The following is a 13,882-nucleotide window of genomic DNA, read 5'->3' on the forward strand; positions in this document are numbered from 1 at the left end:
ACAGCTTGCAATGATAACTCTGGTATCAAGATGGCTCATTCTCACCAAAAATCTCTTTCAGAAGTTACATACAATTTCAGTTGTCTTGAATAGCAGATACATTGGAGTTGCACATGTGGTCAATATACAGTTGAAGATATCACACATTCTTTATTTTATATACTTTGTGCACTGCAGTCAAGACAAAAATATAGACCCCTGAGAGGAAGCTATCAGGACTTAGGGTCTTTCAAGTTATTTATTACCTCATTACTGAAGTGGCTAAAATTTGTTACCTTTGGGGCAGCACTATTTGCAATGCTTGGTTTGAAAAACCAGGTATATGTTTGTGTATACCACTGGAAAACCCAATAACAGAGAGCATACTACATGAATGTCCTGAAGATAATTTCTCAACACATGCCTTGTTACCACAGCTACAGTACTTCAGGGATGTAATAGAAAAAATGTGAAAGAGGAACAAAGGGATGCAGAAAAAAAGAAACCTGATGTTTGTACATTTATGCCTAAAATTATTGACAGAAACTAATCTATTGTAATCAAAGCAACAACTTAATACATGCAAGCCGTGACAGAATATAGGGCTGCTTTAAAAAATACCCTACTGTGACCAGTCTAATTAAGCAATATCCTATTTTTTACTTTAAGTAAGCCAAAGTTACTGCTATTGTTTCTATTTAAAGTTTCAATATTTAGCATTTCTCTTTCACTTGAAAGCTAAGCAGAGTCAGCCCTTGTTAATATGTGGATAAGAGACTGCCAATGAATACCAGATGTTATAGGCTATATTTCAGAGGAAGGAACTGGCAAAACCAGATCTTGGCTATTCCTTGGCTAACAAAACTCTATGAAATTCATGGGGCTGCCAGAAGACAACAGGCAATGTGAAGGCAATACACACACAACACAACAGAAAAATTAGTGGTTTAACCTCCAGAGATGCCTCCCTTTTTCATTATTGTAGTTATATTCAAAATCTATCACTTTTAGAAAAAAAATTATAGCTACAAATCCCATATTAATAAGATCAGTTTACCAAGTATCTACTTTAGTTATACAGGTTATAATGAAACATCATCTTTAATAAAAACAATTGACAATCTGTCCTCACTGTTTATCAATTTGTTTATGAACCAAAATGACACAGCACTGCATATCCAAACTAGCAGACTAAATGGCCTATACATTTATACAGCTTTGCACTGCTATTATCACAGCTTCAGCTACCTTCTCACAAGTCCTTAAAGTAGGGTTTTGTGTCTCATTTTATTCATTACCTCTGTCAGACCCCCATCTTCCATTAACATCTCACTGGTATTTCTGCAGTTTGCTGCTGTGTGCTAGAAAGAGCACTTCATTCCATTATCAGGATACAAAAATAGAAATAAGAAGATAATTTAAAGAGGATTCAGCTGCTGTCCACTATTGTAAAAAGCATGATTGCAGAATACTATAAAGCTGTATTTCACAAATGACTACCTCACTCACAGTTTTCTGCAATAGTAGCAATGCTGACTGATTTGGGAAAATTTCAAATGTAATGGCCATTTGGCAGCATTTAAACCATCCAAATACAGAATTAATCTTCAACTGAAGGAATAGAGTATTCTGTGCCAGTTATCTCAATTGCTCAACCAGCTAGAGTATAACCAGTGTAAATGTTCCAAGGCCTAATTTACTTCCACTGCTGAAGATTGCCACCTGCAGTCTTACTATCAGTCATATACCACAATAGCATTACTTCAACATTACTGTACTATGAAAAGTAGCCAAAATATGAAAAAGTAGCATTTCAATGTTTAGTTTTCTGGATTGCCTGTCTATTACACTAAATAGCTATGTGAAGTGCACCCCTTGACAAGACTTTGTAATAACAAATCCGTGCCAGCAGTCAAGGCAGGGGGGTGGGGAGAGACAGGGCCACATTTGGCACAAGATGTCCTTTAAACCAAGGAAAGGTTTGAGCAATAACACTTTACAAATGCAATTACTTCAGTGCTAACAAATATAATATAGTTAATAGTACAGCTCTCAAATATGCCTACCTTTGGTAAACATATCTCCAATCTCTGATCCGTATGAATACTGTACTCCTCACTGCTCAGCCTACTGAGATATTCCACATGCAGTACAACAGCTTAGCTTCCCTTTAGACAACAGAGTACTGGACACCTAATGTCAAACCAGATTATATTTGCACATCCTTAATGCTTCAAGCCATTAAAATATCAGACGTTAGAGGAAGAGAGTCTAAGGCTGCATCCACACTAAAAAATAATGCAGTTTGACCCCACTTTAACTGCCAGTGCTCAATGCTATGGAATGCTGGGACTTGTAGTTTTTGTGAGATAGTTAGTCTTCTCTATCAGAAATTTCTGCTGCCAGAACAAACTACAAATCCCAGGATTCTAATCAATGGAGTCATGGTGGTGTCAAACTGCATTACTTCTGCAGTGTAGATGCAGCCTAAGTGGAGGTGATGTGGTTACTTCATTTTCCTTCTTGACAAAACCTACTATGAACCAACTGGACAGCTGATTGTTCAGACACGTTACCCATACCTTAACAATAACAGAACTGGGTAGGGGCTACAGCGCTCGAACACAGTTTAGGTCCTCAACCAAATTTGAGAATATAGTGTGATTAAATTAACAATGCATTAGAGCAACTCTCAACATATAAATACATCTCCAACTATCTCATTAAGCTTAAAAATATTATACAGGACCTCTTTCACAGTTCAGTGAATCACCATTTCATTCACTTGCAACACATTTGTTTTGAATATTCTACTTAAAATGCAGGTACTTTGGCTTCATTAACTACAGTAGCTGGCTGTTCAAATGTTATGATTGCTTAAGCTTCCCACCTATAAAACAATACTGTCACATGTGGATATTGAAAAGATTGTCAGAAGAGCACAAAGGGCAGTTTAGAAGAGCTATACGGAATGAGAGCCTTGAATAGAATTGAACATTTCTAACTGAAAAGCAACTCCATGCTTCTAGTATTAGATTACAGTATTTCAAGAAAAGAGAGTGTTAAGTACTGAGACATGCTGAAGAACTTTGATGATTTCAACCTGGCCAGGAAGACTATGGTTAAAATGAACAAACTGTTTTCTATACAAAGTTCTATATAATAATTTCTCCAAAATTATATTGTCAGGAATGTTCTCCCCACCAATGTTCAGAGAAATTAAGTGTGCCATCATTACAAAATGTGAGATTTGTTTAGGGAACACTGCAATCTTGGGATGACTGCAAGTAAAACAGACTGATAAAAACAAGGATTACTTTAACAGAATAGCTCCCATACTCAGAACAAGAGAAACAAAAAAAAAGTAGAATGCTGTGTTAATGAAGAACATCATCTGCTGTATCTCTAAAATGAAAAACCAAATTTTAGAGACTTTGAGAAACAAAAATACTTGCACTACTGACTCAGGTGAGATAGAAGTTATTTAAAAAAATGAAATAAAAAATAAAAATCAAGATACACTAGCTAGGATATAAAACAGAAGCCAAAATGGAATTCAAATAATCCTATAACAGAGTATCACTTAATGCTGAACATACTTTAGAATGAATCCAGAATTCCAGTGAGCAGAACTTTGCTCATGGGACTTTGCACATGGGAAACACCGGGGGACCCTCTGCAAAGGAGGTACAAAAAGGAGAATCAATGCAATTCCATGCCCCCTTTCTCTAACAGGCGCGTCTACTGATAATTAAAGGAATTCTTCAGTTTGCAAAACAGATACTATAGGTCTAATTCCATATGAGGTTTTGAAAAACATACTAATAAAAATATGTTTACAAACTGTACAATGCCAATTGAAATTATGCTGTGACCACACTACCAATTAATAAGATATTTAAAGATTGGCCACATTTCATAAGTGCTTGATACTCTGCCATCTCCAAATGAAGCTTCAAGCTGAGGACAATGAGAAAAAGTTTCAGCAAGGAAGCCTTTAAATGCTTCAAGCTGACTACAACCACAAGAAGCTGTAGTCCAAACATTACAAACCTGTACAGACACATACACATAGAGTGCTGCATCTTGCATCAACCATAATTCAATTATATTTTCTATATTAGTTGTGCAACATTTGTGCCTGTACTAGCTACACTAACAGTATACTTAATTATACTCATTTTTGATTAATTTCTTCACAATAATATTCAAATATCCCTTCATCTTTCGTACAGAGTATGTACAGATATACACCCTTTACACTCAGAAACAAGATTCTCAAACGTTAATGGTTCCAAATTGCATTAATACACTGGGAATAAACTTATTCTTTCTACAGTAATGGGCACACAAACATTTATTAGAAGGTCAGAAAACTATTTGCACTGTTCTCATGTATTACAACCCAAAAACGAAAGCATCAGATGCAAAATACTATCTTTTTTAAAATATAGCTGTTCCAAAACTTTAAAAAATTAAAAGTTACACAGATACATACTGTGATTAGGATGCCCAAGATGAATGTCATCTTCATCTATAGTATGTCCTAATGAAAGCAAACTGATTCGCTTCATTTTTAGCAGCTTTGGAGAGCTTTCACAGACAGTATTTTCAACATCCAGAACCACATCTCCCGACATGACAGAAGGCATCATTTTTTTGAAAAAATCCATGCTTCAACATGGATTCCTTCAAGAGTAAAGTCTTCAGTTTAACTGCACCAAATGCAAGCCCAGGTGCCTGTGCAAACTTCCTTGAAGAGACTTTCCAAAGTTGCCCTGTTTGTACTACTTTACATAATGATGTCATACCAAACTTGGGTGGTGCTCAAACAGCAGCAAACCAACTGCTTGCTAAATGGGAAAGCTTTGAAGACACACATTTTCCTGACTGAAGCAGTCCAGCCATTAGAAATACCTCCAGTTTGTTAACTGTTACTAATATAAACTAGCACATACGGCAAAATTAAATTTGAAAGCATCATAAACATGCCATATGTACACACATACAGACTTATTCCAATCCAAATAATTGGCCATTTTACTTTTATCTTGTACAGGGAGGGAGGAGTATGCATCTGCACTCAAAGATAACACTTATCACAGTGAAAAGTTTGCTAGCCATGCAAGCAGAGTTACCAGAATTTCCAATACAGAAGAGTTGTTTGTAACACAAATGTTTAGAAATTATTATTGTAAAGCTTTTATCTCAAAAGAAACAATATTAGTGAACAATAATTTAAATGACATTTTGAATATCACTGTTAAAGATTTTATTTTATGGTGGTAATTTAATCATGTATATAGCTCTTATTTTTATTCTTCAAAAGATCAAACACAGTGGTACTTACAACATAAATCCAAGGGCATGCTACTGTCTGCCCACTAGCATAAATTAACCTAACTGTCATATTATCTAATAATACATAAAACAGGAATTTTTTTACAGGGGACATCTTTACAATAATTATCTCCCACCACATTCATTTCCAACTATACATTTTTCCTTAATGTAGGCAGCTATTCAGTTTCTTTATGGGCAACGGTTTCTTAATCTATATACTCATAACAGGTACAAACATGCATCCATCCCATTTAATTCATCTGCAACATGCACAAAAAGCGAGAAACAATTGTGTGTGAGCCTCCAGGGTTAGTACACACAAGTGAACACTTGGTGCCACAGGCTATAAAATCATGGACATGTATGCTTGTATAACCCTGCTGTCACCAAGCCAGTCATTCTATATATTCATAGTATTACACTTCTCCACCACAGTTCTGGGTCTGCAAAACAGGAGGTCATCAATAAATCTAAAGGGATGAGGAAACTGCCACAAAGCCAGTAATATATAACATGACTGCATGCTATTCCTGTTTCATTAAACAGTATTTTTTGTTCACTTAGGATCACCATACGGATAGCCAACACATCTAGATACATATATAATTCATATGAATATTTCATACATACAGACTTACCAGTTTCAGCCAAAAAAAACACCTATCGAGATTTGCAAATGATGGGATGATCAGCCAAGTCAAATTTTGAAACATACACCATCACAGAGGAAGATTAACCATTTTAGCTAAGAAAAATAAAAATAAGGTATTTTAATATCAACACTGAATAACTACTAGTTAAGCAAACATCGCTGCATAAAAAAAGCTATCACATTTTCCAAATATATTTTTTATTAATTTCCTTTAATCAAAAGACACACAGGCCTGTTACAGACTGCCAAAATCAAGCTGCTTCGGATCTCTTTGGAGGTATGCTGTTTAAATGGTGCATGCACCCTAAGAATCCGGAAGCTGCACCAAAGCTGCACTCAAGTGCTTTGGAATGGAGTGTGGCTTTGGCGCGACCTCCGGACTCTTAGGACCCATGCATCATTTAAATAGCATACCTCCAAAGAGACCCGAAGCAGCTTTATTTTGGCAGTCTGTAACAGGCCACGGTTAAAATGCAGTACCAAAATGTGTTGAAGCTATGACTCCATAAGTAGCCTATTCAGAAGATGGGAGCACAGATCATTTCCATCAGAAAGAAAATAAAGGGAGCACAGAAAATGACGCTAAATCTTTACTACAAAAGTAGTATCTTTGGATGAACTTACATGGCACTGATTACATTTGTTAAAGCTATACATATGTTGTAGTACTTAGCGTGCCTTATGGTGGCCATAAAACAAATACATATATCTGATATAAATAGAATATCATGGGGCTTTCTCAGCAAGATTTTGTCAAAGACGATTTGCCCTTGCCTTTCTCGGAGGCTGAGAGTCTTGCCCAAGATCATCCAGTGGTTTTCCATGCCCTGGGGGGGGAGGGGGGGAGGGTCAAACCCTGCTCTCTCAGAGTCTAGAAATTCAAAAAAATGACCCCAAAAACCTGTGTTGACTTATCCATGTGTCAGTGTAAATACTGTATCAACTCTTATGAAAAAAGGAAACATCCCCTTCTCTGAGTAGAGTGTAGTTGAGAGCTTAATCCATCCCAGGAGAACCTAAAAGAAATACCAACCCCCCTTTTCTCACAATGGCACTGCTTTTGGAGTTTTTGAATGCCTGGGTGGGGAAATGATGGTGGCAGTGGCACTTTGGCGCTTCCGTTCAAAGGAGTGCTGAGAGGAAGTAATCTCTGAAGGATCTGAATAATACATTTGTGTATGTTAGCTGTTCCAGATTAAACTCAAGCAAAAGGCCATAATCACTGCAAATGTAACTAACATTTGCTCTGCTTTGCCTTTTCTTCTTTTTTTGTCATGTGCATTTTCTTAGCGTCACTTGTGCATGGTCACCTCCCCCACACATCGCAAAGCCACAATTTAGGGAGAGCACAAACAGTTATGCCTAGGAGCCCTGGTGACACAGTGGTTAAAAGCCTGTACTGCAGCCACTCACTCAAAACCACAAGGTTGTGAGTTCAAGACCAGCAAAAGGGCTCAAGCTTGACTCAGGCTTGCATCCTTCCAAGGTCGCTAAAATGAGTACCCAGATTGTTGGGGGCAAATTAGCTTACAGTTGTAAACCGCTTAGGCGGTATGAAGCGGTATATAAATTAAGCTTGCTTGTTTGTTTTGTTTGCCAAAATTTTATAAGTTCTTTGGCATCATTTCCCTTTGATTCATCTTTTACATAATTTGTTACATGCCCCAAAGTTTTGCCCTGCTTTATCTATAATCATATCAAAATCTATAATTTTGGCACAAAAACCTGCCCTCAACTTCTACATGAGGCCGACTTATAAATTAGTATATACAGTAAATAATAAAATGTTTGATTTCTATTAATTATTTTCTATTTATATCAAATATGTGTGTTTTAAATACACTAAAGCAACGGGAATTTAGTGGAACACCATTTTACTATGCCACTGTATTTAATGGGACTTGACCAGCCACAGATTGTGGTATCCACAGGAGGTTCTGGAACCAAACCCCAGTGAACACCAAGGGCCACTGTATAATAAATAATACATAACATTAATTCTTTCATAAAATATGCACTATTCAAAATGGCACCAGGCCAATCCTCTTCTATCATTTTTAAAGATGTTTCATGTTATTCATCAATGTTCAATTACATTTGAAGTTTTTATTTTACCAAAAAGACTTGCATCATTTTACTGTGACAGAGGATGGCTTTAAACCTTTCCTCGTAATTCTAGCTTTAGCCCCCACCCCCACCCAATTTCAGATGTAGAAAGCTGAGAGATGTATTATGCTGATGATTATAATTACAGATTACAGCAGGCCATCTGCTACAGAAAAGCTCTATAAATGGTACTGAAATGCAACCATCTCAGCTGAACTTCACCTGATAAAAATCTGGATCTTTCTGCTGATAAAGCAATGTTCCTTATCTATGGCTGGATCTGTCAGCATTGTGCTGATTATACACTTTAAAAAGAACAACAGTGCACTAAGGATACAGCAAATTTTCCATTCAGGAATTAAGGAGAAAATGCAATGTCATACAGCACAATAAATCTTGGACCATTGTATAAAACAGATTGTGATAAAATGCACTACAGAATATAAAATAACACATATTTATGGCCCAGGTAAAACCTATGTTTAATGGAATATGAAAATAAATTGCTGCATGATTCTTAAAACTTCCCTTGTTCCTAAAAGATTAATATTTATCCTCCATGCCAAACACATTATGAATCTTCTGTTTTTAACATTCTGCAGTCTGTTATATTTTGTTCACAGATGGAGACACATTAAATAACAGCTGGAATTTTATATTTTAAAGAAAAAGATGTCAGGCACTCTTTCACAGCACCTTCTTGCTGTGCCCCTTCAAGTTCTTTCCAACTTAAGGTGGCGCTAAGACAAACCTATCACAGGGTTTTCTTAGCAAGATTTGTTTATAGGGGGTTTTGCCTTTGTTTTCCTCCCAGGCTGAGAGTGTGATGTGCCTAAGGTCACCCAGTGGTTTCCATGCCTGAGCAGGGATTTGAACCCTGGTCTCCAGAATCATAATCCAATGCTTAAACCACTGCATCACAACTTTAGAACCTAGAAGTGATGAATGAATTCATTCTACAATTTCTATACTGAGACTGGCCATCTTGATCCATTTTTGACCTTTTTGTGCCCTTCCCCTACCCTTGGTGTCACCGAATCAGATAGTTCTGGAGAACACAAAGGTCATTTTATGACCATTTGCTTGGATCTAATAATGGTACTGCCTGACAGTGGATGTTTGTCTATTCATGTACATTAAGCAAGGGACTGAAAGAAAATAAAATAGTAATAACAATGAATATTGCTACAGTTTTCGTTTTACTATGTGGAGTCTTCTGTAGAACCTCAGAAGCTATGACTGAAAGAAAGACATACAGAGGAACTGTATAACAGCATAACATAATACATGATTCTAGCAACAGAAGAAAATGAAGATTTCATAATTCAGTACAGTAACTGTTTCTGTATTCTGCACAGACAGACATTTCTAAAGAAAACTTTCTATATATCATGCTTCGAAGACTGACATCTACTGGTAATATGCTGCAATGTTCAAAGCAGCTTAGAAGCAGTAGTGCAAGGTACTAAGAGAAATTCAAGGAAGACGGTCAAAATATAAATACCTGTACCCAAAGAGTAAAATATGAATGTCCTGAGTATGGTAGGAGAATCAAACAACAACGTCCTATATCAAGACCACTATCCTCTTGCCCAGTCAAGTGTTGAGCCACCACTATGTTAGGACAGCATCAAAGTTATATGATTCCCCATTAGATGTTATGTATGTGTGTGCATGTCAACTTATTACAACCCTATTAATTTCACATAGGCCTGTTACAGACAGCCAAAATAAAGCTGCTTACAGTGGGATATGCGTTTTCAAACAAAAACACACAATCCCACACAAACAATGATGCATGCGTCCTAAAGTCCAGAATCCACACCAAAGCCATGCTCCAGTCCTTAGGACTGGAGTGTGGCTTTGGTGCGACTTCTGACTCTTAGGATGCATGCATCATTGAAACACCATACCTCCACTGTGACTCGAAGCAGCTTTATTTTGGCTGTCTGTAACAGGCCATAGTTTTCTTAGGCAAGTTATACTCAAAGGTTTTTTTGCTAGTTCCTTCCTCTGAAATATAGCTTGATACCTGTTGGCAGTCTACCATCCAAGTGCTAACCCTAGGGCTGACTTTAGGTTATTTAGGCCTCCATTAAATGTTAAACAGCTCAAATACATCAGCCTTGGAATGAATGTTGAGATTCAGCAGAGATTTCAGAGAAGATAAACCTTTCCATCCAGATCTTGCATCAAATTCCCCTTCAACTCATTCCCCTCAATTAGCAAACCATATTCTCTAAAACTACATCTTTTCATATCTATATCCCTTCTACTGATGCTCCACAAAAATTTCCTGAATAATTTCCCCATGTACATTCCCCAAAAGGGAAAAAATCCTATTTTTCTTACCACAACCATGTTAACAAACAGCTGAATCAGTGGCTTTCTCAATCACCACCTGAATTCATGCAGCTGCTGGTTCTACAGAGAAGGTTAGACACAAGCAATTCATCTAATTTCAAAGAGAGCAGTTGGTAAGCCACCCATCCCTCCTTTTCCCCAGCAGTGACCTTTCTCTACTCACTCTGTTCCATTAACAAGTGAGAAAATAAACACAATTGACTGGCATTTTCACTAAAAGACACATGAGAACTTCCAGAGACCCGAGCCTATTTATCTTTAAAATAGGAGCAGACAAGGATGACAAAGGCCAACTTTTGGCCCTACCTCAAGATTTTTCTAGAAAATCAGGCCCAGACGTGACGAAAGTCTATTTTTGCTTTTCTTTTCTCAGGCTGGAAACTAAAAACATTTCAAGTATAACACTTGTTCCAGCCAGAGTTTTGAGTTAATCTGGGGTTATCTCCCCCCCCCCTTTTAAAATAATTGGTGTCTAGTTACTTTGGTATGCTAACAGGCTTTCCAAAAAAAGGCTTGCATCAGCAGCTGGCAAAGGCCCATACTCTGTTGTTGTGTGCCTTCAAGCTGTATCTAATTTAGGGGAACCTAAGAGTTGGTATGGTGCAATGCTTTGAGCATTGGACTATAACTTTAGAGATCAGGGTTCAATTCCCCACAAGCATAGAAACCCACTAGGTGATCTTGGACAAATCACACTCTCTCAGCCTCAGAGGATGACAATGGCAAATCCCCTTTGAAGAGCCATGCCAGGAAAACTCTATGATAGGTTTTTTGTCTTAGGGTCGCCATAAGTTAAAAAAGGCTTTGAGGGACACCACAAAGAGAACTCATTACTGAGTTTTCTGGGGCTGAGAATGTGTGACTTGCCCAATGCCACCCAATGGCTTTCCATGGCCAAATGGGAAACCAAACCCTGATTTTCAGATTCACAGTCCAATACTCAAACCACTAGAACACACTGGCTCACACTTTCCATAAACCTGCTTTAAAATCATAACACTATCAATAAGAAGTGATTTCCGTTTTTATTGGCCGCCAGATGGCAGTGCAGATGACTTCATGAACACAAGCCATATTGACCAAAAACAAAAGCAAAAATACACAAAGTATTTTCTGATGTCTTTTCGGGGGGTCAACCAAGAAGGGATAAAATACATCACACTAGCTTTCGAAAGCACTACTGCCTTCATCAGATGAAAATGAAAAATCACACCGGTAAGAAAAGTTATGGTCTTGCGCGTCACAGATTTAAATCTCATGTTTGCTTATGGTGGCACTGAGGGTGGGTCTATGCTGATGATGGGTTAAGCCAAACCCCCTCATGACTGTGAGATGAGTGGGACCAAAGGCAGTAAAAGAAATGCAGAGTTTTGTAATACTGGCAGCAACAAAGCACCTCTTTTGAGAACTGGGGCTGTTCCTGTCCTGTGTGAGGCCACATGCGATCTCACAGGCAGTCTAGTGAGTTTCTCAGGTTTTGTGCTCTAAGCCCCTGAGTAAAAAGGTAGGTCTAGCCAACCAGCTTCTACCCACATGCTCCCTGTGCCCTCTCCCTCCTTCTCCCCATTGGCAAATGGAATGAAGAATATATTGTAGCAGCAAGGTCACTTTTTCCCTTACTTTGTTGTTGTTGTGTACCTTGAAGTCGTTCCTGACTTAAGGCAATACTGAGGCACCATCTCACAAGCTTTTCTGGGGTCCAGAGGGCATAACTCACACAAGGTCACCCAGTGGGTTTCCATGGCCAAGCGGTGAACTGAACTCTGATCTCCAGAGTCACAGTCTAACACTCAGACCCCCAGACCAAGCTGGCTTTTCCTCTCCTCTTTCTATAGGGGGAAAGAGGATCCGGGCAGCCATGTATAATGTATAAAAGCTGGTGTGTGTGTGTCTGAGGAGAGGGATGGAGAAACAGAATTTTTAATTAAGATCAGATAAGGATTCTGAAAGGGGAGGGAGTTCATTTCAATTAGTCCAGAGGGGACTGTGATTCATTTAGACTAGACAAGTCTGGTTGGTATTCCTACTGAGAGCAAGAGAGTACTGTATTTAAAAGTCAGCAATAGTTGTAGTTAATGTAACCATACTAAGCTTGAAGCAAGCTACATAAGCCACTTTCTTTCGTCATATTATTGAATACAGTTACAGTTTGGTTTTTTTACAAGAGATGTCTCTGTCAGAATGAAGGTCCTGTCAAAGCATTAACAAGATTGAACAGAGATGGATGAAACATATTTTTATCCTAAATAAAGTGGGTAAGTCATACAGCTTGGAATGCCTCTCCAGGTTAAAGACTTAACATATGGTTCAGATATAAAAACAAGTTATACCTGTGTATTTTAAATAAACTGTTAACCCAATATTTAATTAGCCATGAAATTAAGTACCTAGCACCTTGGATTACGGTTGAATTTGAACAGAGGAGCCTCTGGATATAGCAGTTAAAGAACAAATGGTTTAATAGATGCTAACATTCAGTTTAATACTTGGCATTAACTCTTCCAATCCTGAACACTCCTCTCGAAGCTCACCCTCCCACCCATAATAACTACACTAAAGTTTAGCTCATAGAAGGAAGGCAATATCCAGGGAGGAGTAATGGAAAAGCATTTCACTGGATGCAAAAAATCTTGACAAAAGTGGCCTTTTTGCACCTCTCAAGACTAGTTGCCAGAAGAAATGCCTTGCCTCAAAAAGGTGCAAGGTGAAAGGGAAATGCATAAGTGAGTAATGCTGCCAGGATCATTTTGTGTTTGAATGTTAAGCAATATTTTAGGGATTAAGATTATTCAGTAAAATAGAACTTTCATTTGACTGGGTACTTTCTTGCAATTCCCAATATCAGCAAAAAATTAAGTTAATTATACAGTTCCCATCTTGCATTTGCTTAAGGAGCTGAGGAAAATGCAACAAAACTCCTCAAATTTTAGACCTCTCCTGCATGGGGCTGCACAAAGAGCATGTTAAAATAATATAATTATCATCAATTACCTATTTTCATAAGCAGAAAAATAAATCTGAAAGCAATAGCAACAAATCTAACACAGAGAGGCCGAAGAAATAAGCAATTCTCCAATGACAGCGTTATTTTTAAAGACGCATGTTCAGCCTTTGAACACAAACAGAATTATTTTTAAGCTCTTCAATTTCTCCTAAGTAAACAGTGCTTGGATATGTCCTTCTTAAAAAGGGCAACTTCAATTTTCTTCTCCATCCATTCCTTCCTATTAAGGAAAGTTCTCTACTCTGTTATGCATTCTGATGCTTTCGCCAGGAAATAAAGCAGCTAAATGTTCTCTTTTCCAAAGAGAAGACAGGCATTCAGAAAGCAAAGCACCCTGAAGTCAACAGTAAAAAGAGTAAGTTTAGATCACAGCCAGGCAGTTAAAAGCTTTGCAAATCCCATTATCTCTCAGAAGACTTAGCAGAGCTGCAATG

General features: G+C 37.7%; 1 protein-coding gene across 10 annotated transcripts in view; it reads right to left on the bottom strand.

Moving 5' to 3' along the window:
• Positions 1-13,882, bottom strand: part of FRYL (FRY like transcription coactivator) — a 184,923-nt gene that overhangs the window by 156,350 nt on the left and 14,691 nt on the right. For 5 of the 10 annotated variants that reach the window (XM_042466783.1, XM_042466779.1, XM_042466781.1 and 2 more), the window contains exon 1: positions 4,478-4,716. The exons of 1 other annotated variant lie outside the window; for it this stretch is intronic. In XM_042466783.1, the coding sequence (XP_042322717.1) occupies positions 4,478-4,652 (175 nt within the window). In that variant the 5' untranslated portion in view covers positions 4,653-4,716. Of the gene's footprint in view, positions 1-4,477; positions 4,722-5,960; positions 6,068-13,882 lie in introns of those variants that run through there. 4 more of the 10 variants (XM_042466785.1, XM_042466784.1, XR_006103949.1 and 1 more) reach the window with 3 other exon arrangements.

The sequence above is a fragment of the Sceloporus undulatus genome, chromosome 5 (assembly GCF_019175285.1).
Source record: "Sceloporus undulatus isolate JIND9_A2432 ecotype Alabama chromosome 5, SceUnd_v1.1, whole genome shotgun sequence".
Lineage (NCBI taxonomy): Eukaryota > Metazoa > Chordata > Lepidosauria > Squamata > Phrynosomatidae > Sceloporus > Sceloporus undulatus.